The sequence below is a fragment of the Zonotrichia leucophrys genome, chromosome 2 (genome assembly GCF_028769735.1).
Source record: "Zonotrichia leucophrys gambelii isolate GWCS_2022_RI chromosome 2, RI_Zleu_2.0, whole genome shotgun sequence".
Classification (NCBI taxonomy): domain Eukaryota; kingdom Metazoa; phylum Chordata; class Aves; order Passeriformes; family Passerellidae; genus Zonotrichia; species Zonotrichia leucophrys.
In genome coordinates this window covers 107,774,414-107,801,137 of record NC_088171.1, presented here as the reverse complement: position 1 = coordinate 107,801,137, position 26,724 = coordinate 107,774,414, and the positions used below count along the sequence as shown (strand labels likewise).

Here is a 26,724-nt window from a genome sequence, read left to right as displayed (position 1 = left end):
TGCAGTATCACTCCTGCCTATTTCTATGTTTATTTCCATGTTTATTTCCCTGCCTTTGCATACTGAACCAGCCAGGGCAATGATCACACAGAGATCAGAAATGCAAAAGGAAACATAAAGCCAGAAAGTCTAAAGCTGATAAGAGGAATTCTATTTTGATACTAAGTGGAAACTCCATGGTGCAGGATGGACTAGATGACCTTTAATGGTCCCTTCCAACCCAAACTATTCTATGATTTGAGGATTCTATAGCAGACAGCAAATATTGAGCTCAGCATGGACTGGCACAGAGAGGTTCACCCAGGGTTGGTCCTCAGGAGAGAGACAGGAGAGAAGGCTGTACAAAAATGGGACTTTGTGCCTTACAACAAAGCTGTGGTCCAGTTTTAAGGAGAACTGTACTGCAGCCTTCACAATTTTTTTCCTATAAAAATGACTAAATTTTGTAATCCAAAGGTTCCTTTCACTGCTCTTGTGCATTTTCCTTCCCTTACTCCTGCAGTGATCATGTTCTGCTGCAAAAAGTGTTCGGTTTGTTATGAGTCACTTGGAATTTTGTCAGTCCTGGAGTGGGCAAGAAAGAAATGGAGAGATGCTTGAATAAAGAGAAATCCTAATTTATAGAAATGAATAGGACATGATTAAAGCAGTGAATAAGTTCCTTTCATCTCACACCAAATACAGTATTTGTGGGATGTCAGGATTATGAATTTCTGACTGAAGTTCAAAATGCTCCTATCTGTAATTTTGGAGCTAGTGGGTCAGGAGTCACCAGAGGAAATTACAGAGAGGGAAATAATTTAGAGAAGAAACTTATGGCACAAATCACAGCAGAGAGACAGAATTTAGTTCCAACATACAGTACATGCTTTAATAATCATATGAAACCTCTCTGCCTAACGTGATCTACAAATAAAATCCATTTAATTCCTCCACCTTTCCCTGGCAAAGAGTAACATTACAGGTAAAATGGTAGATACCTTCAGGGTGATATTACCAAAACTGAATTTTTTTATTATCTAAAACAAAACAAAACGGAAAAAAAGAGATTGTATTTTGTTCTTCTTAATCAATGTCCCCAGTGGATGCTTCTGATCTTCTCTAACAGAGTCTTTTAGAAGAAACTGCATTTGAAAGGCCAGGACTTGATTTTTGTTTTTTATAACAGGACTGATAATCTTAGGTGCAAAGTTGCTAAGCTCTGGTGGTCTCTAAATCCTGACATTCCAGAATTTAGAGGCCACCAGAAAATACAAAACATTCAATATCCAATGCCTTCCCACAAGCTCTCCTGGGCTAACACCTCTTGCTGTGTGTACAGGAGAAGGGCAAGGAGGAAAGGGAGAAGCCACATTGCACAGTTTTCTGTTCACAAGCACAGACTGTGTAATCTCCACAGCTTGGTGCACATCTTTGTGTATTCTGGGATTAATGAATGGGGCATTCATATCTGCCAGTCACAAAACAGCAATTTGCAAGCTGCTCCAAGCATCCCTGCCTGTGCCAGGGTTTTATGGAGGTGATCAGAACCTCGCAGGATTAGACATGCTGGACAAAAATTGCTATATCTAGCTATGCATAGGGAGTTCCCCTGTTCCCTTGGTTATCTAGTACATTTGCAACCAGATGTAATACTGAAGGCATTTTCAAGTGTTGTCAATAACTTCTTCAATCCATAAACTGATCAGAGAGCAGAGTAAAACTCCTTGCTAAATAGAAAGCACAACTGCATCCCAGCAGACTGACATACAGTACAGCAGGAGTCACTGTCCTAAGGCAAAGAAATGAACACCAAGGTCTGTCCAGAAGTTGAAACAGAGCAGGTGGAACCTTCCCTAGTCACTCGCAGGGAAGGGAGTGGTCGCACCATGCATTTGTGAATGGTGGGAGCATTATGAGCAGACAGTTAAACAAGGAGATGTATTTTTGTGTTCTGTTCTGAACGAATGAGAGAAACAAGTTCCCAAAAGGCATAGAGAGTCAGCCATAGAAGTTGTGGGTTTGTTTTCACTGTGCTCAGAACCTTTCTTTTCCTGTGAGCATCATAAAAATTATTATTATTTGAATAGAAAACCTAGAAATTAATATAACGTTAGTAATTAATTGGCCACCTATCCTGTTGCATTTTTTAACAGCAGATTTCACAGTTTATAAAAAATAGGTGTTTTACTTTGGATGCATTTTCCAGAGAGGAAAACTGCTGCACAAAAGATGGAGTGACCTATCCAAATTCAGCCAGGAGGCAATTGGCTGAGTCAGGAATAGAAACCAGAGAGCCAGCCCAATGAGGAAGGCATCCTAAAACAAATGGAACCAAGCAGAAATGGGAACAATGTCCCCACATTTCAGCAGTGAGAAGTGCCAGCTGCCTTATTCACCTTTTCTTTAAAATATTAGCACACACCTTTTTTTTTTTTTAAGATGAGTATTTAATTAATTACTGAACTGGCTCTGCCATTCCTCCACAGAATGAAAACAAGCACTTAAACAAGTCTCTCCTGTCAACCCCACCCAACACCTACTCAGTTACAACAGATGGATGAGTGCCACAGACCAGATGTCAAAATGATCCCAAATTTGAGGCTGCACAAGAAACTGTAGCATGCTGCAGAAAAGAACCGCTCCCACAGTAATATTATTGAAATGCCAGGTTGCACTGATCCCTCTTAGAGGTGATGTGCACAGATCTCAGACAGCAAAGGCTGTAGCTGCTGCCACAGCCTCCTGAAATATTTCCATCTCTTTTAGTAGTCTTGCCTAAATTTTGTTGTCTTCTGAGAGTGGGAAGGTTTGCTGGGAAAGGAGATAGAAATACCTGGCTGGAATCCAAGAGGGATGAGATGAGTGTCTCCTCTCCTTGGAACAGCTTTGATTACACCTGCTTTGTGGTAATGGGGCTGCTTAGGAGGCTCCTGGCTGCCCTTGGACATCAGCCTTGAAGGACAGGTGATCTCTCTTCTGAGACACTTAAAGTCTTCTCCTTGAAGAGATTCAGATGTGGTGTGGACAGGGATGTATGTATGTGAAGAAGGTATGAAGCTTTGACATTTACATAGGTGCCAGCTTCATTCAAATGCTTTGTGTAATGTTGTGTCCATTGGCAACTTTAAGCCTGAAGCAGTGTCACCTTCTGGGCAAACCTGAGGGCCGTGAGGTTGGATGGATGGCCCAGAGTTACTGGGCTTACCAAGGAAATTGGTCACCCTCTGGGTCTGTAGCTTGGCATGATGTCCTGAGCCAGGAGAGCTCCCCTGGAATTGTGGAGCATCTGTAGTTGATACAGAAGAGTTCAGATGAGCGCCAGACATGCCTTTGCAAGCCTAGTTTGACTTCTCCCAGAGCAACAACTCTTGCAAACAAAAACTTGTTCAGTGGGACTGGCACACTCATCCCAGAGTCCTGCCATACTCTCAGCAGTTCAGATAGGGAATATGTACAAAACAGTTGTCTGACAAGAAAAGGTCTGTCAAAACTGAAGGTTTTTGCAGGAATTTTTCAGTTTTGATTAAATCACAAAGGGCAAACCCTTCTTGGTTAAACTGAGTGGACAAATGATCTAGAAGTACCAAAAGTCTGCTGATTTGAACAACTCCATAGGAGACCGTAAACACCTGGAACCTGTATGAGACAGAGGTTCACCCTTCAGACTTGAGAATGGTTTTCCTTTTGTCCTAATGGGGACTTGAAACCTCAAAACTATCATTTCCCAGATATGTTTCTTGTTGCACACTATCCCTATGCTGGAAGAAGTATTTTGGGTACAGAAAAGGAGTCCAGGGAGATCATGGATGAAACTGTCTTACTATTTTGAACCTCTGAGTGTCTGTATTTTTCAGAGTATTTAGCATTTTGCAGCATTCTGCCCCAGTTACATGTAATGAGCACTTAGCTCTTTCACAAATGAGGTCTCAAGTCATTACAGTCAGACACCCACAGCAAAAAAAGTAGAGGGTTTTTGTGCCCACTTTATTTGGTTTAAGTTGCTAGTCCAGTACCCTTACGCAGAAACTTTGCAGCAGAGCCAGGGATATAATCAAAGGATGTATCTTCAGCTCCAGGCAAATCTGAGACAAACTGTCGGACTGCAGATGCCTATTCAATGAGTCGCATCCATCCTGGGCACTGAATGAGGCAAAGGCCCTGTAGAAAAAGGAGGATGTGATTAGATCATTAAGTGCAAAAGAAAATGTGGCAGTAGGAGAAGCAACATAGCTATGCTGGCTTTAAGCTAATTAGTGAGGAAACAGATTTATTTTAGCTGTGGCTGCATGGAAGGCTCTAGTGTTGGGTAACTTGTATTAATGTCACACCTCTAGTTTGCTGAGCAGACTTACCATATTCTCTTTGGTGCCCACAAACTCTCAGCAGCATAAGAGAGTCAGGATCCCTTTTCAGATCAAAGATCAATCATGTTTCTGCTGCCTTATCACATTCTCTTTATTTTCAGCACACACATGGGATCACACAAGGCAGGCATGGCCTGAAATACCAAGGCACTACATGTAAAATGGTGGCTGGTTCTTGGCAGCAGAGTCAGGAAATCAGCACCTTTTTAATATTCTGTAAGACCTTTGTTTTCCAACACTAAAGAATAGAATCTATTCCAAAATCCCTACAGTGTCTCTGTGCATCCCTGCATTTTTGATATTATGTCCATAAGGCACAAGGAGCTAATCCATGTTATTCATTAACTAACTCCAGAACAATGACATGTGAGTGCAAGTTCTTTGTGGATATTGGACCTCATTACTGTGCTCCTTTTGGAGCAGTGACCTCACCATTTTGGCTTGTGTTGCATCAACACCATCTAACACTGTAGCAATGGAGGTACCAGGGGGTTATATATATGGTTATTGAATTCTCTGTGCTTTAGTAGAAGTTTTTATGTTGCATAATTTTGCAAGACAAAATTTTGCAGCTCTGATTCCCAAGATGGAAAGCAGTTTCTGTCATCTAACCCAAGATCAAGGAGGTGATGCCCACTTGTATCTTCACATCAGTGCAACTGTGCTAACAGTGATGAGTCTCTATCAGTACAATTGTTGGTCAAAATAAAATGAAAACTTCTCCCCATTAATCGGTCACGTTATTAAAACTGTCAACAGATAAGTCCTGATATAGTAAAGGAAGCCTAGTAAGAGAGGACAGGAAGGGACATGGGAGCTCTTCTAGAGTTCTGTAGTTGATATTTTGTACTAGTTGATTAGCAGATCACTAGAACTTATTGAAATAAATATTTTCTTCGTGATGATTATGTTTGAAAAAGTGTTGGAGAGAACAAGGAATAGTAAAGAAGAGCACCAAGCAACACATATCAACTCTCTAGGTAATGATGATACAAGTTGAAGGAGGAGTCAGAGAAGAAGGGATGGTTTGAAAAAGAAAGGAGGAAGAAAAGACAATGGAAATGTGAGGCATAAGAGAGCATCTGAGGAAGTTACTTGACAGCTGAAATGCACTAAATATGTCTCTGGACTGCCCTGAGTTCCCAGTGAAGCCCCCAAGAAAGGGTGCAGATCAGAGCTTGAAATGTTTTCAATCAATGCCCTTCCCACCCATGGTCTGTTGCCAGAGCCAGTTATCTACCCCTTATCATCCAGCAGCCCTTCAGGAGCCCTCGCTAAAGGCAAAGGGAAGGAGCATCTGAGGCCATGGTTTCCGTGGCTCAGAAGACTGATTTCCCTTCATTTAAGAATTAATGTTTTTCACAGTTCTAAGGATGACTGCTCAAATGTTCTTAATCGTGTGTGTGCTTGCCTGATGGGAAATGTGCAAGAGCATTTGGGGACTGTGGCATTGGTACATGGCAAATGGCCATTAACAGAACAAACTCTGCCTCTGGCAAATTAACTTTGCCCAGAATCCTAGAGGCGTTTTTATGTTGGTGGTGGTGGTGGTAGTGGGTTTATTTTAAAGTGAATTTATTTGATGAAATAAAGGAAATTGAGAATATAATTTCAGAAGTTTTGTGAGGATGGAGTCCTTCTTCCCTGACATGTGCACTTATTTTTCAGTTCTGCTTTCCCACTTCTGTTTGCCTAGGCATTGGCCTGTATCCTTTCATGTGTATTGCCTCTGATGTCTGACTCATTATGGCAACAGAAATGTTGATGCCAGACCCAGAAGCAGTACTTAAAAACCTGCTATTCTCTCTCCTTCAAGCTCAAAGCTAACCCAGTTTGTGGCAAATGAATGAAATGCAATCATTTGGCACCTTGTTCATGCATCAGTTTGGAAACATAGGACCTTTCTCCTCTGCCCTTCTGTGTCTTTTTCTATTTGACCAGGCTGCCATAAAGACCAGTAACTCTGGGGTGTGGAGTTTAATAATTGGAAAATAAATAACTGGTTTAGTGCATTCTCTCTTGTGTTGCCAAGCCTCTCCTCTCACCTCCTAGTATGTTTCCCATTGTCTCACATCCAGGATTAAAGAGCTTCCTGGATTTAAAAGGGGAAGAACAATCATCCTTTATGTTTAGGATGAAGGATACTTAGCCTTTATGTTTGAAGTGGAGGATAAACGCATAAGGCATTAAGAGAAGGGAAAGGTAGAATAGGACTTGAAAATTATTGCAGCCTGAAAACTCAAACCCAGAAGTTAAGTGATTACTCCCAAACACACTGTTTGAAAAATAATCCAGGTTTCATCTCTTTCTTCATGCTTTGTTTTGGAACATCATGTCGTCATGAATACGAGAGATTAGCAAGAGCTGGGCACTGTTTTACCCAAACATCAGCAAGGACACGTGGCTGAAAGCAGAGAAATTCTCCCACACATGGCTAGGGACAGCAGTCCTGGCAGGACTGCAGTGCTTGGTGCCACCTTTGGTAGAGCATTACAATCGTTGGGCACCATGTGCCAAAGCGAGGAGCTGGAACCTCCTGAGGAGGCAGGCAGGGTTATAGATAAAATTAAGAAACCTGGAGAAAGAGGGGTAAAATCATCCTGTCTTTCCCACAGATATTACTGCTCTTTGTTCAGCTGTTTGTGTGGGCCCATAGGAACAAGAGAGCAGCCAGGGATTCTCCCAGACAAGTGTGGGAAGTCATCTATCATGAGATGTAATCACAGCTCAGAGAGGAAGGGGTTTTTCTTTTCTCCTGCTTTGAAGCTGACAGCCATGCAGTGTTTTATTTCCTCCTGTTTTCCACAGGATTGCAAGGAGAAAAGATAAAGCAGAAGCAGGAGATTGTAGAAGGCATGTTCAGTGTAGCTTCACCTATCAGTTCAGTGTATTTTCTGCACCACTTTTCCCTGTCTTTCATCTTTCCAATCTCTCCTAGCAGAAACATAGGAAACAGTTAAGGCAGATGGGTATGTAATTCTGTTCATTCCCAAAGAACAGGTGGTGAGGGAAAGGGCATGGGAGAAAGCATGATGTGATTTGGAGAGAGCAGAGGATGAATGAGGAGGGGAAGCACTGTCCAAGCTGGGACTGATGTGTAGCATTTCAGTTACCTGGCTATGATGCAGAAGGAAGAGGGGAAAAACTGAGGAGTTTATCTTAGAAGAGTAAGAAACAAGAGTCCCAGATGAAGGATAATTATCAGCCGGATTTACCAGCTCAAGACTGCTCTGTTGACAGTGGCATCAAAATTAAATTTCTAATTTCTTTCAACTGGAGTGAAAAAAGAGAAACTGTTACATTTTGTACCCTTTTGAGAGATGTGAAAATGGCAAATGGGAGAACCCTTGGTGTACCTTAAAACACAACTTTTCTTCACTTTCAGCCACCTTTGGGGCAAAGTAGCTGAAGCCAAGCAAGATATGTGTTGCTTGGCACCACTGTTTGGAGTCCTTGACAAGTGTCCCAGGAGAAATCCTCTCTTGCCTCTGCAGATACAGCGAATTTACTTAGGCTTCACCTGTGACTGCAGGAGTTTGTCTTGAGAGAAGGTTGCTGGAGGTTTTGAACAGAGCTGAACTGAGGCTCTAACAACGCAGAAGCTGCTGAGGGCAGCAGATTGCCTTGAGAAACAAATCAGCTCTGGTTCCAAGTCTGTGTCATCTGTGCTAGAGCCTAGAAAATGAGACTTGCTCCTGCTGCTGCCTTCACTAAGGCAGAGTCACTGCTGGGAGGGAAAAGAGGCAAATCCCACCTCTTGTCAGCTCTGGGATGAAGGGATGAAGGAAATCTGGTTCTGCAGCATCCTTTTATGCCTCTATTACATCTGTCCCCTCCCTTTTCTGTGTCAAATATGCTCTTGCCCTGAACCTTGTCCATTCCTGAGCTTTACTAGGACAAGAATTCAAATTTAGTTTTGCTGCTGAGAATAATTCACCTGTTTTGGATATAGAGCTCATGAATATGTCTGCATGTGCCAAAGGAACATAAATGGATCAGGGCTACAGGAAAGCTCCTACAGTGACTGTTTCTATCCACTGGGTCTGCTGATGGGGAGAACTGCAGGCAACCAAACCACATCTTCCTCTGTTAAATGCTCCTCTCAGCAAATTTTGGAGAATTGTAGACAGTTTGACAATAGGATGGCTTTAGGGCTCTAAAGGTTTGGCTAACTGCCAACAAACTTAGAGGGCACACAAAGATTGTTAGAGAAAAGCACAACCTGAGTGGGAGTAATTTCAGAACTATTTAATGTCCTTTTGTGGTACAGCTCCAGCTCCCCACCTTTTCCTGTTGTTCATTGTTGTTCCATCTTGGTTAACTCAGCCAACCCTGATATCCCAGTATCAAATCTTCTCTGATACAGCAGTGGCAGTGGTTCAAAAGGACCAAGACAGAATGCTAATGGAGTAAAGAGCCATCTGTTTGGTCTGGATTTCTGTGAGGTTTGGTTGGGCGCTTTTTTTTGGCAGGGGGAGGTCTTTACTCAAGAGGAAAGTCCGTGGTGAAATTTTACTTCTCTCTGTTATGACTTTTAAGTTATAATGGGTCAGACTGGTTGTCATGAGTCCAAGAAGAGTTTTCCTCAACATTGCTAATTTTGCTAATGTGATGGTAGATTTTCTAGAGTTCTTGCTCTCTCCAAGGAAAATCTTCATGACCCTGAGCTCTGTATCCACATTAAGGTCTCACATATATCATTAGGGCATAACAGCAGTCTTGGCATCCTTGCAGTTTACTGAGAATGTCCTTTAAAAATATAATAGTTAGTTGAATGATGGTTGATTTCACAGAGCAAGGGGACTTTCTGTTTCTTCCATGAGGAAACCAAGCCAAATCTGTGATTCAGATTATTCTACCGGAAAGTTTTTAGCTCTTGTGCCCAGATTACTAATATTTTCCCCCAAGGTGTATGCATTTTGCAGCGAGCACAAACAGAGTGGCATGGATCACCAGAAGCTCTCAGATGACTGCAAACAGCTGAGACAGAATTCTCCTTTCCCCAGTCTATTTGCTAAGCCTTATTCTGTTGGCAGATTCAACAGAGTCAACCCAGGCAGTGTCAGCACAGAACAGAAGGATGTTCTTCATGGCTGGATGCAAAGAGACAGGTGCAACCAGTGGTCTTAGATTCTCTTTTCTTGCTTTTGGAGTGTTTCTTGAAGTACTTTGCAGGATTAGGTAATAGGTGCTTTATAAGAAATAGGTAATTTCCACATGACAAAAGTTTGGTCTTCATTATCCAGCCAAGTGTCTTCAGACTGGTTATGCCAATACAATAAAATCCCTGCCCATTTCTGCATACTATTCTGTGATTTGGCAACATTTTGCACACACTTGAGAGATACACTCTTTTAGCACTGTGTAAAACAATTGTGTCATCAAAGCCAGAAGTTTTATTAACTGTTTTTGATTGTTTCCTTACTTATATTAGCCGGTTTTCAGCTGAAGTGGTTTGTTCCTTTGGTTTATTTTTTTTTTATTCCAGCTGAAGTTGTAGAACATTCACAACATTTCCTGTTTGTTTTGTGTCCTTTCTGCAAAGCAGAAGAAATTGAGAGGAACAGTCCTCTCTCTGAGGTTAAAATGAAGGATAAATTTTCATATGGGCAAGTGATAACTTGCCTACTGTCTATTAAAGTAATCATCTATGCATAGGACTTTGAGAAACTACTATTGTAGGACCAATATTTGCCACTTTTCATTTAAAAATGTATTATTACTGATGTATTGTGTAGTCTGTAGTATTGTGTAGTCTGTAGTATTGAGGAGTCTTGCCTAATACAAATACCACAGTACTAACATTCAAATTATGCTGGAAAATGTTGCTTTACATTTCTGAACCTTTTAAATGGTGAAAACTTTTCTTATTTCTTAATATCAGAATTTTTCTGTTGACCAGCAGATAACACACTATAAGCTTTCAGATATTACTCCACTAATTTAGCCAAAAATACTGAAAAAGTATTTGGCTTATGTATATTTGTTGTTTTATTAACTGTCACCCAGCTCCAGAGAAAGCTTAAGAGATGGAGCAATCCTTCAGAGAGCATGAACAAAACCAGAATTCAGCACTCTATACCTCAGGTGGGCTTTTGAGCAGCACAGAGCAGGGAGGTAGTGGCATTTGTCCATGGTACTAGGGAGAAGCTTCATGAAAGCTCAGAGTTCATGGACAGAAGTACAAAGAAATGAAGATCTGGCAAAATTCCCCAATGTGGAGGCGGTTTGTAGCTTCTGTGTCTGTCTGGTACTACTGCAGGGAGCTGGAATTCTCAACATGACTTCCTAGAATAGTACCAGGCTTCTTGGACTTCACAGAGCTTAAGAGCCAGGCAGACAGGGACTCCTGCAAGGGTCAGACTCATTCTGCTGAGCAGCCAAAAGGCCTCTGGGTTTGTCTCCTCCATACAACAAAATTTCAGCAAGCCCAGTAAGTGGGAATGATTATACAAGTCCTGGGTGGACAGGCTGGCCCATGAGCATCCCACCATGAGCTTCTGGCGTGATATAGCTTCCAAATCCTTTTCCTGTATGAGTTTGGATGTGATCAAAGCCAGGAAGCAAAGCAGGCAGGTTCAAACAGATTTCCTGTCTGTGGATGCTAATCAGTGCTGCTGACCTCAGTAGGACATCAGGAGTTTTCTAGTTTGTTCAGCTGCATGTGGGGTTCTCTCTACCCATCCCTAATTAGCCCAGGCACTAGTGGCCAAACTGGAATTCAGTAGCCAAAATCCCGTCCCTCTCTATATGGGATGTGACAAACTCATTTGAAGCAATGGGTTAACAAAATTAATCTACAACTTCCTTTGAAATACAGTGCCTGCCCCCCAAAAATTAAAATTGTTCCAGATACTTTGATCCATTTAGCTTTACAAACAAAGCTCCTAGAATTCTGCCTCTACACTTTAGATATGACTGGCATTCCTAAGTACTTAAACTCCACTGCTTTCTGATTGAATAAAACTAGTTCTTAGAGAATATAATATAGATAATGTTATTAGAGAAACATTTTAGTGTAAGCCAAGCCCAATATATCTTGCTGGACAAAAGAAAAGGTTGAAAATTTGGGAACTCCAGTGAAAACAGAGGAACTAAGTTGATTAAATGCTCCGTCTGGAGTTGGGCAGAACGATCCAAGGGTAACTGCTGAAATAGTAGGAGATTTTGGTAAAGTATTCAGAAAGTCATACCCAGCTAGTCTTTAGGGAAAGAAAAAAGTGGTACAGAAAATGTAAACCATAGAAAGAATGTATTTCCCTTCACTCTACTACCGTGTGCCAGAATGAGCGAAGGTCAGCTGTTCAGAAGAACACTGTGTTCACTAACTCTAATTTAATTATCTACATAAGCAGCCATGTTTGCAAATGGCTAAGGACCAAGCAGCTCCCATGGAAACCGTATCAGGTGCAAGCCTGTTTAAAAGTACAGCTGGCTTAAATACCTATACAACCATTTTTGAGTGCAGAGACCTTCTGATAATCAGAACAAAAAAGTTCGCGGTTGTGAGAACTCAAAGAAATCTGGATATGAACTTCTTAAAGTAGTTCTTTGTGATTCTCTGACTCTTCTACACATATTGCCAAAGAGGTAGCAAAACTGGCTTGTGTGTAGGATTTGGATGGTGATTTTTTGATGAAGAAATTATGTAAGGCAAAAAAGTTAGTAATTTAGAGACTTGTCCAGAAAAGCAATTCAAGTTAGCAGCTCGGTTCTCAAGGCAATTTTATCTGGGAAATCCCAGGAGTTCCAACCACCAGCATTCAGAATAAAATCTTAATCATATCTTAAAATCACAGGGATTTCTTGCTAAAATTGCAAAACTGTGGCTTGCCTCCTGATTTCCAAGTATTTACAGAGAAGTAATTCAAGCTTTCAAAGTTGTCTGCCAAACACTAATTTCAAACCTCTCAGTTCCAGCATATGGAGGAGGAAACTCCAACCACGTATCGTGAGGCTCTGAGGTTTGGCAACCCTGCCATCAAGATGCTACTGTTGAGGCCAAATCCATAGGAATGGCCTTGAAAGAAAGACCCTGTTATCTCTCACCAGCTCTTCCAATTCTCCATCCCCCAAGAAACTCTCAATTGGAATAGGATGCTGGGCTGTTTGCAAAGAGATTAAATTGTTCACAGCTGCTTGGGAATTAACAAACTTCCTCCTCTTTCCAGCATATTTCTGAGCCAGGTGTAGGATACTGTGTGAGGTTCTTGTAGGACCTGGAGTTGGCACAAAGAACAACGTTTTCAAGTCTGCACATATATCTGAGTTACCAGGGCTCAATAATAATTTTCTGGCAGATTAGTCCTGCCCTACAGCAGGTTTCTATGATCACTAAAGCCAGAATGAAAGCAATGGGTCTGGATTTCACACTTTATATCCTTCCATGCTGAAGCTTTGATTTTAAACACTGCTTTATTTTTTTTTCTCTCTTTTGACACTGATCTGCAAGAACAAGTGTGACAATTCACAGGTAAACAGCAGAGTAAACTGAAGGAATAGGTCTGTAACAGACCAAGTGACACACTCATAACTTGAAGGAAATTACTCAGAATAACTCGATAAACCTTTGCCAAGATTGCTAAGGGAGAGATCAAGCACTGCAAATTGCAAATGTGACCTTGTTTTGTCCAAGGCAAAGAAGGAGCTTGTAATTTTTCTCTTGCTTATTTTAACAATGCTCATTTCTACTAAAAGCAGAGTCTTTATTAGCAAATAACCACCTGCTTGTAGTTGTATAATTCATGAATGTGCAAAGTCTTGGCTCTAGGATTTTTCAGATTATTTAATTTATTTGATGATACCTTTTGTTCTGTAAAAAGAAATTGAGTTTTAGCCTTGATCTTCAAATAAGAAAACTTTGATTCACGCCCAGCTTAACCTTTCATAGATTGAAAAAAGCAAGGCTATTCAAAGCACAGTACAATTCAGGGCTGGACAAAAAAGCTTTGCAGTTAAGGATTCTCAAGAGTTGCAGAAGTGGTTTGTTGGGGTGTTTTTAATGCCAGACTCTTACAAAATACTGATGCTTACCAGATGCTAGAAGGTATTTTTCATCTATTTTATTACCTGATGCTGGAAAAAGAGAGGTGTATCCAATACATCCAGTCTTTTCACTAAACTTCATCAATTTTCTTTTTGCTTTCTCTGAATCATTTCAGGTGTTTCTACTTTTCCAGGCTTACTCTCTATAACTTAAAATGCAGCAAAATGCAGGTGCAAACTGCAAAGAGACCTGAAAGGTCCTTTATGGCCTCTGGCTTTAAACCTCAAATGAAAGTCCTGACAGTATCCTGAGGCTTTACCCCCAGTTTCATTTGAAGACTGATACAGTGGGAACATTTAATTAATGCAAGTGGTTTTGCATAAAGGATTTCCCTTATTTTTAAATACTCTACCATTTTTTTCTTGGTATAAATTAAACCATGCTGCTAAAAGGAGGTGATAGGGTCTGGCAGTAAACATTGCAATACTTTTTTTATCCCAGCACTCTCATATGACCTATGAATTTATTCCCTTCTACTCGAATGCTGCTTTACAAGTTAGTGTAACTTAAAATTCAACAGCAGTGGAAAGGTGGATCTGGGTGACAGCCTGAGCAGGACTCTGGCACTGTTTAACAGTGTGTATACACCCTCTGTGGGCTTCCTTTGAACTCACACAATTCTAATGTTGCTTAAATTGGGTTTGTGTCAACCCAGCTGAGATAACTCTATTGAGAAGAGAAAATCCAAGAAGACAGACCATTGGTACTGGGGTTTTTGCTAGATAAATACCTGAAAGGGAATTTCCAAATTCATGATGACACAGACATAATACTGGTGGAAAAGGGGAATAATCAGTTTATTTCAGTCACTAAATCAAAACAAAAGTATATTGACAGTGAATTCATTCCATAAAGAGGCTTTAAAGCCACTAGTTGACGGTCAAAAGAAGATTCCCTTTTCCATGCTGGGCTGTAGGCCAGCTGTTGTCCTGTCCCTTGGGGACCCCATGCTCTGAGAAAAGCCTGGTATGAATAAGTTGCACGGGGTATAAAGCTCTACCTCTGGTCCTGTGCAGGAATCAGTGCTCAGCACACCTCATGGCAACACAGAACCTTTGGGTCATGCAATGGGGATGGTGAAAGGAGCCAAGGTAAAATCCATATGGTACAGAAACAAGTGGGAAAGTGCACTTCTTCAGAGTCTCATGTTATTACATTCTTGTTTGGATTCAGGCTTTTTTCCCCTTTTTTCTTAAAGCAATGTTTAAGGAGTTTCCTTAGCCAGATCTTGTTATCATATAACCAGTTGTCCCTCCCTGCATTTGTAGACCTCATCCAGCCCAGTGTGACTTCAGTCCAAAATAAACTTTTACTGGAAGATTATGATCAGAAAATAGGATTTCAAGAACTCTGTACCCAATACAGCATAAAGTTATGCTCTATTACATAGTACTTAAAACACTGTATGCAGTAAAAACTTGTACTTAGACCTACAACACCCGTAAGCTTTGTGGTTTCACAGGGATCCCTCTCTTTGGAGCTCCCTTTCTTGAGTTACTGGCTATGTCCTTCTAAATTTCCCTCACCTTCATGTAGAATGTATGGACTCGGTTGAGAAGGAATAAAAACTAACCAGTTATCAGCCTGGGTAGAAAGACCTCTTTCTGCCTCCATGGAAGAGCACACTTTGTGCCACTAACACATCAGGTTGCTTGGTGTCAGAAGTTCATAGAAATGATCAGACAACCACTACAGGAACTTTAACCAGCTACCACTGTGTCACACAGACCAGCCAATTTGTTTCAAGTGCCTCAACACCAGAGAAGCAAAGGCAAACACAAACTGAAATACAGCTAAACAAAAGCATTAGTATATCTCCTGGCAACTTACCTCCAGCACATTTTAAAAGACCCTTAAAACCTTTATGCAGCACAATGCAATTTATTACCTGCCTCTCTCCAAGCTCTCTGACAACATAGCTCTTCCATATTTTTGGAAGCAAAAGTGCTCCAGCTGCTTGACACTGAAAATAAAGGTGATTTGCAAAGTCTTGCCTTTTAGTTTGCCAAGCACTGTGTGCTTTCTTGCAAAGATGATGGCTTGGGGTTTCTCTGGTTTATTTTGAAAACAAAGCAATTGGGAAACAAATTGTGGCCTCAGTGGCAAAAATACTGCTTTTGTAAAAGGGAAAAAACTCCAAAAAACAACAAAACAAAAAACGTGAGTGAGTAACGGCAAATACCTGCAGGGGGGAAAAAATAAAATAGGAGCATACTGGGGAAATTGGCTTTCAATTGGCATTGGGGAGCTTCACAAGGGGGCTGGCTTGATGCTGCCTTCACCTTTCACAAGGTTTGGCTGGTAGCTGGTGCTTTGATATGTGCAACTACTAGTAACATTTCATAATATGACAATCCAAGAGGTGAAATAGCTTTTGTATTTTAAAATCCATTAAGAACAGCTGCAACTTAGTGCTGATGGATGCATCCTCACTTTACTAAATCAATGTCTCCTTTGTTGAGTTATACGAAGCTGTTTCATTGCCACGCAGATGGGAGATGCTAAAAAAAAAAAAGAAAAAAATTAAATAAAGGAGATTTAAAATCTGTTATAGCACACTTGTTATAGCACACTACATGTTAGCATTAGCTGTCCCTAGTATGAAGAAGTAATGAAACAACTAGAAATATCATATACAAAAATAAAAGAGTAAAATAAAAACGGAATTAGCATTTGAAGTGACAGTTCTGAAATGCTAAAAAAGCTTATCTCAAAACTGCATGTTTCTGGGTGGGAGAAGGATTTCTAGGACATGCTTTTTCCCTAAGTGAATTTTCCAAGAGTCCCAAGTGTTATTTGCCTTCTAGTTCTGTAGTGTCAATATGGATTTCTCATACCAATTTCCACATAGCCTGCCCCTACAGTGAAAACATCTTGTGTTTAGAAAACGTATTACGACATTTAAACATGTTTATTGTATTTAACAGTAAAAGTGTATGTGGAGAAAAAGTTATTTTCTTTAAAAAATGCCTGGTGGCCAGCATTAGGGTTAACCCACAAGCTTGTTTTAAGCAGTGTTTTTAAAATAAACTTTTCTAGATGCCTAGACAGGATCCTAAGAAGCAAACGGACCCGATGGTTTTTCTTTGCTTGTTGGCTTTTGGGGTATTCCAGTTTAGTTCCTCATGAAGCCTCATGATGAAACACCTACCAAGGCTCACCGAAGCACGAAGGTTTAGTTGGCCGTAACGAAATAACCACTTACAGAGGCTACGGGAGAAGAAGGTTTAGTTAGTCTGAAGGAGAATTGGGCTGTGGAAAGCTTTAGCACAATAGCCGATTGTCAAAGAACACTGCTCTAGCAAGCTCTCTGCTTGCCAGGGGCGAGCCCAGGGGCAGGAGTAGCTTAAAAAAGAAGTGAAGAAAGACCTGAAACTATTTGCTAATGTGGTGACAAGCACTACCTTTATTATGAACCAACTGACTCATGGAGGAAGTTGTTTTGGTTTTTAAACTGGCATGCTCATTCCGTGCTATATGAACTGATCTCCAAGTCCTCGTAAGGATAATCCGTGGTGAGGCCAGTCTATGATTAGTGTTCAGTGGCTATCATATCTTCTGTTACTGACAGCAGTAATAAAATGTATTCTCCAAGTGCGGACAGGACCTATTTGATAATCAGCCTCAAACCTTGAGTCCTAGGGGAGAATCCAGAATGCTGTCTGTGCCTGCACGGAGCTCTCAGCAGGATAAACCTCTGATTAGTGACGTGGAGGGTGGAGTGGATGTAAGTTTAATGTTATTTGCCAGCTCACATTAGACAACCTTGTGCAACTCTGTCAGTTTTGGAATGCAGTTCGATTACCTTATCTAACTGGAGAGCTTGAACAATAGGATTTAAACTTCTGGAATACAACTGACTAGGCTAAATGCTATTTTTAGGAACATAGATAGGTAAGTTAACATATATGTATATGATTAACTTACCTATTTGCATATAGATTATACAGGTATATAACTTATGCATGTGTCTTCCCAGTTACGGGCACCTGCAGCACTCTGAACACCTCACTTGCTACTCTCTAAATTCCCCATGGCTGCTGAGGTGCTTCCAGTTGATGTGTGTAATACGGATGCTCCGTATACATTTTTCCCCTCCAACCTCACTGCAAGTTCTTTATGTCCTTTATACTTACTATTCGTATACTGGGCTGCATATTCATCTGCAAGTCTGTCAACACAGTTCACCTCCCGCAATCAGAAAATGGTGATTAAATGAACATCCAAGTACAGAAGCTGTCAACCTCGTGTTCATCTTTTTTAACGTTAAAAAAAAAAAAAAGTTCAATTACCTTTTGCACTCATATGGCTCTGAAAAGGTCTTTAAAAAAAAGTTTCTTCCACGATCGTAAAACAAAATCAAAGGTCAATGCCGATCACATAATTTTTAGCATTTACAGGAAAAATAAAGAAAAATCATGTCTGTAAAAAAAGTTTATGCTGCAAACCCTGCAGTTCTCTGTCTTCTAGGGTGGGTTGTAATAGCTCCTAAAAGGAGCTTGTCTGGGGAATTTAGCTTTTAACCACAACAAGGTACTGTTTGTTTTAGCTATCTGTTTCAGCATTTGGTCCATCTCATGGGACGGTCTTTGAGACTTTGTTTCAGGATTAGGTTACAGATAGAGTATGACAAGGAAAGGGAAAAAAAAATCCTTATTTATATCCTCTTACTTGCATAGGGAAAAAATGCAGAATTTTATATATGTGCCATCGACCTGAGAGGGAACACAATCCGCTCTCAAACTACAGAGTGAACACAACTTCTGTAGTGCGTGCAACAACTTTGACCTCCGTGTAATTACTCCAGGCTTACATCAATATAACAGTGCCGGCTTTCTCTTCAGTTATTTCCCGGGAGTGGCAGGCTCTCTTCCCGCAGCGCTTATTTATTTCGAATTGGCCTAATTTGCTCAACAATTTGCACATCCCTTCTTTGGCATCCCGCGTTTCCCGGACGGCGGGAGCTGGGGCTGTCGGGGCCGCCCCGTCCGTGGCCGTCAGTCCCTGCCCCGGGGGAGCGGGCACGGAGCTCGGCACCGCCCGGCACCGGCGGGCACCGAGCCCTCCCGAGGGAAGCACCGCGGCCGGGGCCCGGCGCTGAGCGATTCTTACGGATGAGTAAGCAGCAAATGTGGTAACTCAGGCCAACAGCTCTGCAATTAGGGCTATAATTTCAGGTGTAGCCAGCAGTCGCAATGAATATTTATTTCATCGTACCGAATAAAAGAAATGGCCCGGCTAAATAGCACGGGGAGTTGCGTGGGGTCCTTTGGTTTGGAGAGCTGTGGGGGCTACCAGCAGGGACCCCCCTCGTCCCGAGTGGGACAGACTCCCTATCCCCGCGGCAGGCTCATGCCCTGGTTCCTGCCCGAGCCCAGCCCGGCCCGGTCCGTTCCCGGGCAGGAGGGTGAGGAAGGCAGCGTGCAGCAGCCGCCTTCCCGGGGCACAGCCGGGCGGGGGGCGCGGGCGGCGGGGGCAGGGCTGAGCGGGGTTCCGCGCCCCCCGCCCGCGCCGCGCCGCTCCGGGGCTCCCCTCTGCGAAAACACCCGCGAAGTGTCGGCTGGTTCTGGGTCCGGCGCGGCCCGGCGCGGTGGCAGGAGCCCCCTCGGGTTTTGCTCCGTCGCGGAGGAGGGTAGCGGAGGAAGAGCGCGGCGGGCGCGGTGGGAGGCAGCGGCGGCACGGGGGGGCCGAGGCCCCTCCGGCTGCCCTGAGGTCTGCAGCCCCAGCGAGCAGGAGGGCGGCCCGGAGCGCCCGTCAGCCCCCGAGCCCTTATTGCTCCCGCTCCGCAGCCAGCCTCGCCGGGGCTCCCGCCAGCCAAGCGAGCGCCTCGGCCACCGACTGGCTGTTCCCGGGCGGACTGCAAGCCGCACGGATGCAATGCCCCGAGCGCCCGTCTCCTCCCGAGCCCCTGGACCGAAATCCGGGCGCCCGAATAAAGGTGCGAGGTCGGCGGCAGCGATGTCGCGGCAGCGCGGCAGGCGGGGAACGGGGCCGGCTCCTCCGCCCGCTCCCCGGCAGCATCCTATCGAGGTCTGAGCCGTGCTGCGGACAGGCACAGCCCGAGCCTTTTCTGTGGGGGGATTTGGGTTTCGTTTGGGTTTTTGTTTGGTTTTTCTTTTCTTCGCTTTGCGGGGTTTCTTTTTTTTTCTTTTTTTCCTTTTTGGTCTGTGTTTAAGTTACTGTGGAATGAGGAGGTGCGAGGCGTCGTAGCAGCTCGGTGGCGGTCCGTCCCTACCGAAAGAGCCGCTCCACAGGCGGAGTGCTTTCTGTTTCGGGGATGGGGAGGTGGGACGGGCGCCGGGGGTGGCGGGGGAGCCTCCGGGCCGGGGCGCACCTGCCCGGCGGGTCCCCCCCGCTCCCGGCGCCCGTCAGCGTTGCTCGACGGGACGGACCCGAGGTGAGCGGCGGGCGCGGTAAGTAGCGCTCCCTTCCCCGCGGTACCCCCTCAGCGCGACTCAGCCTCCTCCCCATCCATGCCAGCCTCTCCCGCCCCTTCCCCGCCGCCGCCAGTGAGAGCGCGGCCCCTTTAAGAGCCCGGCTTTGCCTCCCGGTAGCTGAAGGTCATTAAAACACAAAAGCGCTCCAGCGCTGCGGTCCAATATAGCGCATGCGCCCTGCCCGAGGACTGGCAGGGAGACGGCAATATGGCGAGAATGCCTGGCAGCGGCGGCGGCGGCGGAGAGTGGAGCGGCGGCGGCGGAGGGGGCGGCGGACGCGGCGGAGGCGGCGGGAACAATGCAGGGGACCGGCCGTCCGGCCGCGGCGTCGCCCCCCGCCCGCACCGCTACTGCAGCGCCGGCGAGGAGGAGGAGGGCGAGGAGGAGGATGAGATCCAGGAGGTGCAGATAACGGGGGACGAGGAGGAGGAGGACGGAGCCGATGGGGGGCTGCTGCTGGACGAGGAGGAGGAGGAAGAGGAGATGGGTCTGGAGTGGGACGGCGAGGAGGAGACGGAGCCGCTGCCGCCCGCCCCGGGCCGTACGCCGGGCGGCGGCAGCAGCGGCGTCGGGGCTGCCCCGGGGGGCGCCGCGGCGGCTGCCCCGGGGGGCGGCGGCGGCGGCGGACCCGGGGGGGCGGCGGAGGACGCGGAGCTGGAGGCGGCTCTGCTGCTGCAGCGGCCGGAGCGGGCGCGGCTGAGCGAGAACACGCGGCTGGCCACCCGCTACGCCGTGCGCATCTTCCGCGAGTACCTGAGCGAGAAGGCGCAGAGCCCCGACTTCGAGACCATGGACAAGGGGGCGCTCTGCCGGGTCCTGCGCTCCTTCTACGCCGAGGCGCGCTCCAAGAGCGGGCAGCTCTACTCCAAGTCCTCCCTCATCAGCATCCGCAGCTCCCTCAACCGCTACCTCAACGAGCCGCCCTACTGCCGCACCCTCGACCTCACCAAGGACCCCGAGCTGCGCGCCGCCAACCTCACCCTGGCCGCTGTCATCCGCAAGCTGGAGGAGCAGGGCGCCGGGCCGGTGGTGCAGAAGCAGGCCATCACCCGCGCCGACCTCCGCAAGCTCTACACGTGCAGCGTCTTCAGCACCCAGAGCCCCTTCGGGCTCCTCAACAAGGTCTGGTTTGAGACCTGCATGTACTTCTGCACCCGCGGCCGGGAGAACCAGCGGGAGCTGGAGGAGGACTCGTTTGGGCTGGCCGTGGATGAGGACGGACGCAAGTTCGTCTACTTCAAGGCGCTGGGGCCCTACCACAAGTCGCGCTCGTCCTCCTGGAGCAAGAAGCGGGCGGAGAGCAGCGACGAGGAGAACCTGCCTCGCATGTATGAGACTGGCACAGAGTTCTGCCCCTATGCCAGCTTTGTCAAGTACCTCTCCAAGCGCAACCCCCTCTGCAAGGCCTTCTTCCAGCGCCCGCGGGACCACTGCAGCGAGGGGGACATCACCTGGTACGAGAACAAGGCCATCGGGAAGAACCTCCTGGGTACCCGCATGCAGATGCTCTCCAAGGCGGCCAAGCTCTCCAAGACCTACACCAACCACTGCATCGGTGCCGTCTCCATTGCCACCCTCAACAGTATCGCTGGCATTGGCACCAAGCTGGGAGGACTGCAGCCACCCCAGCACCACCACCCCCCTCCCCACCACCACCACCTCCTCCACCACCCCGCTGGCGGGGGCTGCTACACCCCTGCCGCCCTCAATGGTGGGCCTCGGCCGCGGCCGCCCGCTGCCAACCCCTACGTGCTGCCCAAAGACGGGGACGCTGCGCCGGTGAAAGCAGAAGCGGCCGCAGTGGCCCCGGCCAAGCGGGCGCTCTACGAGGCCGTGTTCCCGGCAGGGGCTGCGGCCGGCGGCGATGCCTGTGGGCCCTCTGCCTCCCCAAAAAGACTCTGCCGCCGCCCTGCCGAGCCCCTGGATGCCGCTGCGCCCGCCGTGGTGGTGGTCTCAGTGAAACACGACCCCTTGCCTCACCTCCTCCCCGAAGCAAACGGGCACAGAAGCACCACCTCACCCACAGTAGTTTCACCTGCTATTGTTACCCCCACACAGGTAACCGGAAAAAGATAAAGGAAAAAAAAAAAGAGAAAAAAAGTGGCAGCCCCTCACCCTGCCCCACATAGTCTGCACTGCCCCCCTCCTTTCTTGCCCCAAGGCTGGGCACTCAGGCACACTGCCAGCTTTGGGGTAGCTCTTGAGTCACGCTCACTCTTCAGGCACCCCAAGAGCCCAGACGCGAGTTATCCAAATTACTTTTGCCCCTTCAGTCTCTTCATGCCCTGCCACTGGTCCAGTGGCCACTCACTGTGTGCCTGGGTGTTGGACTTGACTGGTGCCTGGGTGCTGCCATGCTCCCCCTCAGTGGCAGCACCGACAGCTCAGCCCTAAGGGCTCCCCTTTTCCTCCTTTTTAGTTCTTTCCCCCCTCTTTTATTTCTCTTTTTGCGGAAGATGTCGAAAGTCGGGCCAGAACAGTAGATAGGGGCATCAGGTATCATTAGTGTGTGTGGTGTTCTTGATGTGCTAATGAACTATTTGAATAACCTCAAATGCAAGAAACAGCCGGGAGAATACTCAATTACACACTAGTAATGAGGGTGTAATTTTAAACTTCAGAAGTTAACAAGAGGGTTAATATGGCAATTGCATTCATCTTGTATTTGTTTATTTAAAATAGCTCTGTTTCCTGGCAGTGATCCTTTTTTTTTTTTTTTTTAAGGCAAATTGGCTTTACTTGCCTTAGTTACCATAGTGGCGAAATATACAGTAAGAGCACAATTAAACGGGTTTAGGTGCAGCTTAGCCGTGGAATGAGCCCAAATTCATTAGATGTGTTTGGTTAAGGTAAAACGGTGTTGTGGAAAACGCTGCTGAGCTGTGCCTTGATGTGTGCCTTGCAGAGCCCCCTGTGCCGTGTGCCAGCACGTGCTGGTGCCTGCTCCCCATCCCCTCCAAAAGCACTTTCCTCTCGGGTGTTGGAGCGCCGGAGCTAAATTACTTCAATTAAAGCCTCGCTGCACCTCTGCAATTGCCTTGAAGTTTGGAAGCCACTCCAAGTGAATCTGTAAAGCGTACGCAGTTACGTTTTGCCCCATAAAATACCGCGTTTCAGGCAAGAACTTTACTGCTGGCTGCCCTACACGATTACAAAACCCCTCTGACATTCTTGTGTCAAGTAATAACAGGGATCGCCGCCGTCAGCCAGGGAGCGCGGCGCTGGGCAGGCACAGGTATATGACATGCCTGAGCTGTTTCCCGAGTGGAAATACCAGTTCTGGACAGACTGACCCTTTCAAAGAGTTTGCCAACTAATCAACCAGCCTGAAGGCTAATTGGGGTGGGGAGGGGGAGGGCAGGGCTCCCAGCGAATGCCTGCATAAGCATCTATGTTCTTCAAGATACCTGTGACCTCTCCTTTCTTTCGAGGAGGCTTTTTTTGGACCACTTCAGTGGAGTGCTGTAGCTTGATCCCCTGCTGTGTGTATCTGGTGTCTCTGAATGGCTTAGAGGCTTGATTATGTGCAGATAATGTTTTTGTTCTAGCTCATTATTTCAGGTAAAAGCTAATGCTCCTCGCTGTATTTAACCCTACATTCCTCTTCCCCTTGCTTTTAACGGTCTTGAAAGCAATTTTGGAGCTTCGGGCACAGTTCAGCTTTTGAGGAGGAGCGCTGCACGTGCGTCTGGGAAGGGGAAGAGGGAACTGGGCAGAGCAGCCAGTGGTCAGGGAGTGTGTGTGTCTATAACCTGTTAAATGAGGCGTCTTGGTACTTTCAGTTGTCAGACTAGAGAGCTCTATTTCTACCCTGGCCCACAAATCCTTTCACACTTGCAGAAAGCTTAGGCGAGGAGAAATCCAGCTGCTGTAGTGTTTGTTGCAAAGCTGAGCTTCCTATGGGAAGCGTTTGGAGCTGTAATTCTCATTAGCAGTGGGCTGTGGGGAAACAGGGAGAAATAGCTAAAATAGAGTGCACAGGCACCTGCTGTCTTCCTAAGTGTATCAAGAAAGAAAATGAGCAGTCAGCAAGGGTAAAAGAACTAGACAATGTGAATTTCATCAGTAATTGTATGGAAATGTTCACCTCCGTTCATAATTTCATGAGTTAAACACACTGCCCACTCACTTTTGTAGCTGAATCTTGCCTTTGCTACAAACCTCATTAATTTAAATCTTTAATGGAAAAAAAAGCGTCTCTCTTTTTTTTTTCCCCCCCATTTTCATCACCAATTTTTCTTGTGTCAGTCTTAACTTATGCACTTCTGGGATGTGACAAAATGAAAAAATACTGGCTGTGGAATGGATTTCCATGGGAGACTGTTAATGCTAAACTTTTTCTCTCTAGCTACCTTTTATGATACTTACACTAATCGAGGTCCAGGGCATTTCCTGGGGAAATTAATGACTGGCTGAGGTTAATGGCCCAAGGCATTGCCTCAAGCCATTGGCTCTCCCAGCCCGGTCATTAATCCCCAGGAAATGCCCTGGCCCTCAATCGTTATTGCTTAATTATAAACAAAGAGTTTCTAGGCCTTTTTACTGACTATATCTCATCAAGTACCATGACACTAAATTCCACTGTTGACAAATATTACTGATTCCTTGAAAACATGAAGGTCATAAGTTTGTGGTTTATTGGTTGTCTTTGTAACTAGTCTTCCAGGGGACAGATTGTGCAGAACTCATGGATTTGTGCAATGCTCTGGTGAAAAAGTGGTGGCATAATGTGTGGGTATCTTAGCATATATTCCTTATACTGTGAGTTTTGATTTTTTTTTTTAATAGCATTTAGCAAAGTGTGGAATATGAAAGTACTAAATGGGATGTCTTCAATTTGCATTGACTGCCTGAGCAAGAATGTTGATTTTATGCTTTTGTGTTGTAGCTCCCATTTTTTGTTTAGCCCTGAATTGTCTTTTCAACACTGAGTTGGTAGGAGCCTCCTCCAGAGCTCAGGAAACGTACATTAAATGTTCATCTTGATCCAACTATTGCTTTAGGTTTTAACCTTAAGAGCAGCATTTATAGTGTATTTTAAGCATACAGCACTGCCATCATGGCACAACTTTCTTTTCAGCTCTTATTTGCTCTGAAGTGTAGCAATTTTCCTGCCACTGACAGCAGTACTTCAGTTCAAGTTGATGACAGAGAGATGTAATTTGGCTGTTGTTCATCTCCTATGCTGCTGAAAGATGAACAATAGCTAAAGCTTGAACTTTTGGTGCTACAATGTGGTGGTAGCTTTTGGGTTTTATAGATCTGGTACATGCTGAACTTACCACAGTAGTAATACCCAAAAATAGGTGTAGGAAAATAGTTGGGCCTCTGCCAGGGGGGAGGAAAGCTGCCTGTCACTTGCAAATGCTTTGGTTACCTTTGTTCTGTAACTCGGATATGTTTCTCTGGCCTGTTTGTGAAGAATTTATTAGCTATTAAGATATGTACCAAAAGCTTGGTCATTAAAACCTGAACCATGTGCATTTGTCATAGCTGTTTTGGGGAATCCTGAAATGCCTTGGTTTTTTTTTTTCCTTCTGCTTTAAATTCAGGGTTGCCCTTTTTGCCGTCTTTTGATCTGGCACATGCCTTTTCATTGCCTTACATTCTCTTTGAAGGGCTTCCTTTGACCTGAACCAGAAATCTAGTTCTGGCTGCAGGTTTTGCAAAAGAAGGCAGAACAATAGAACGTGAGGAATATGAGTAGACAGTAGGCACAACCGGGAGCAAATCAAAAGTAGCTAACAAGTCTAACCCCTTTTAGTGTTGGATTTTGGAGGAAGCAGATAAGAATCTGATCTAGGAACATCCTGCATATTCCTTAATTGGCCACAAAATTGACTTGTGTTTTGTGCAAGTATCTCTAGAACTCTGACCAGAATGGTTGGTAGGTGCTTCCCCAGTGTGCAGGGCAGGAGAACTCATCAGGTCGCTTCAGGGAAGGACGCTGAGGATGGTGGTGTAAGGATGCTAGGCTTTAGTTCTTCAGGGTAATAGATGCAGCAATATCCCTATCTCAAGGGCTTGAAGTACAGTGGCTATTAAGACTGATGACCGCTAAAGACCTTGTTAGTTCTTGTGACAGTGCTGCTATTGATCAGGTTTCAGAGGTTAGTGCTGTGCTGGCTGCCCTACTGCATGGTTAGTGCTCTTCTCTTTGATTACTGGATTATCCCAGGTTGCAAGAAAATCCACAATTTGCTAGGTGTCTTTTTTGAAAGAAACACTGAGGTTAAAATCGTAGAAGGTAAGGATTAAAGAAACTTTAATCTATGGTTTAAGAAATTGTATCTACCGTTGAGCCTACTGTTTGTTACTTTGTTACTTACAGATTTTTTAATGAGGAAGGTTTTTGGTCTTCTGCTGTTACAGATGTGGAAAGCAGATTTGTGGAAGGGACTATTACACCTAATACTCACCAAAATTGCTCTGAAATCCTTGGAGGGCAGGGGGATAAGATAGTAGTGGTGTCAAGTTTGGTCCCCAAAACATTCTTATCAGTCTCTGTAGTGAAATGGAGGAATCCTGGCTATGGCTCTTTCGGGTGGAAGTCAGTGTTGTTTGCAATTGAGTGCTTCCAAAGATTGTTGAAGAGAAATAGGGTTTTTCTTTTCAAGGAAGTAGGATATCCCAGGATACATTCCTTATAATGAAGATGAAGCTTGTTAGGCATGTGAGTGTTTCCCAAGATGAGTTCAAGACAAGCAGAATAGAGATTAGGTGTAGTAATCTTATATACAGCTTTGGGGGCAGTACATGCACTGAAAGGAATGAATGGAACTGTTTTTTCTTTCCTTGACTGAGGCTGGTCCATGTTGAATGAGTTGTTAGGGAGTTGATTTTAGGTGACTTGGGAGAGTATTTCAGAGCAGATCCAAGAATGGTGTTTTGATAC

At 45.1% G+C, this 26,724-nt stretch overlaps 1 protein-coding gene across 5 annotated transcripts in view; it reads left to right on the top strand.

Annotated features, from left to right (window-relative positions):
- The window catches only part of KCTD1 (potassium channel tetramerization domain containing 1), a 100,320-nt gene that overhangs the window by 13,056 nt on the left and 60,540 nt on the right, over positions 1 to 26,724 (top strand). The window contains exon 1 of one of the 5 annotated variants that reach the window (XM_064706008.1): positions 19,045 to 19,330. The exons of 2 other annotated variants lie outside the window; for them this stretch is intronic. In XM_064706008.1, the coding sequence (XP_064562078.1) occupies positions 19,265 to 19,330 (66 nt within the window). In that variant the 5' untranslated portion in view covers positions 19,045 to 19,264. Of the gene's footprint in view, positions 1 to 19,044; positions 19,331 to 19,695; positions 19,806 to 20,205; positions 21,888 to 26,724 lie in introns of those variants that run through there. 2 more of the 5 variants (XM_064706012.1, XM_064706007.1) reach the window with 2 other exon arrangements.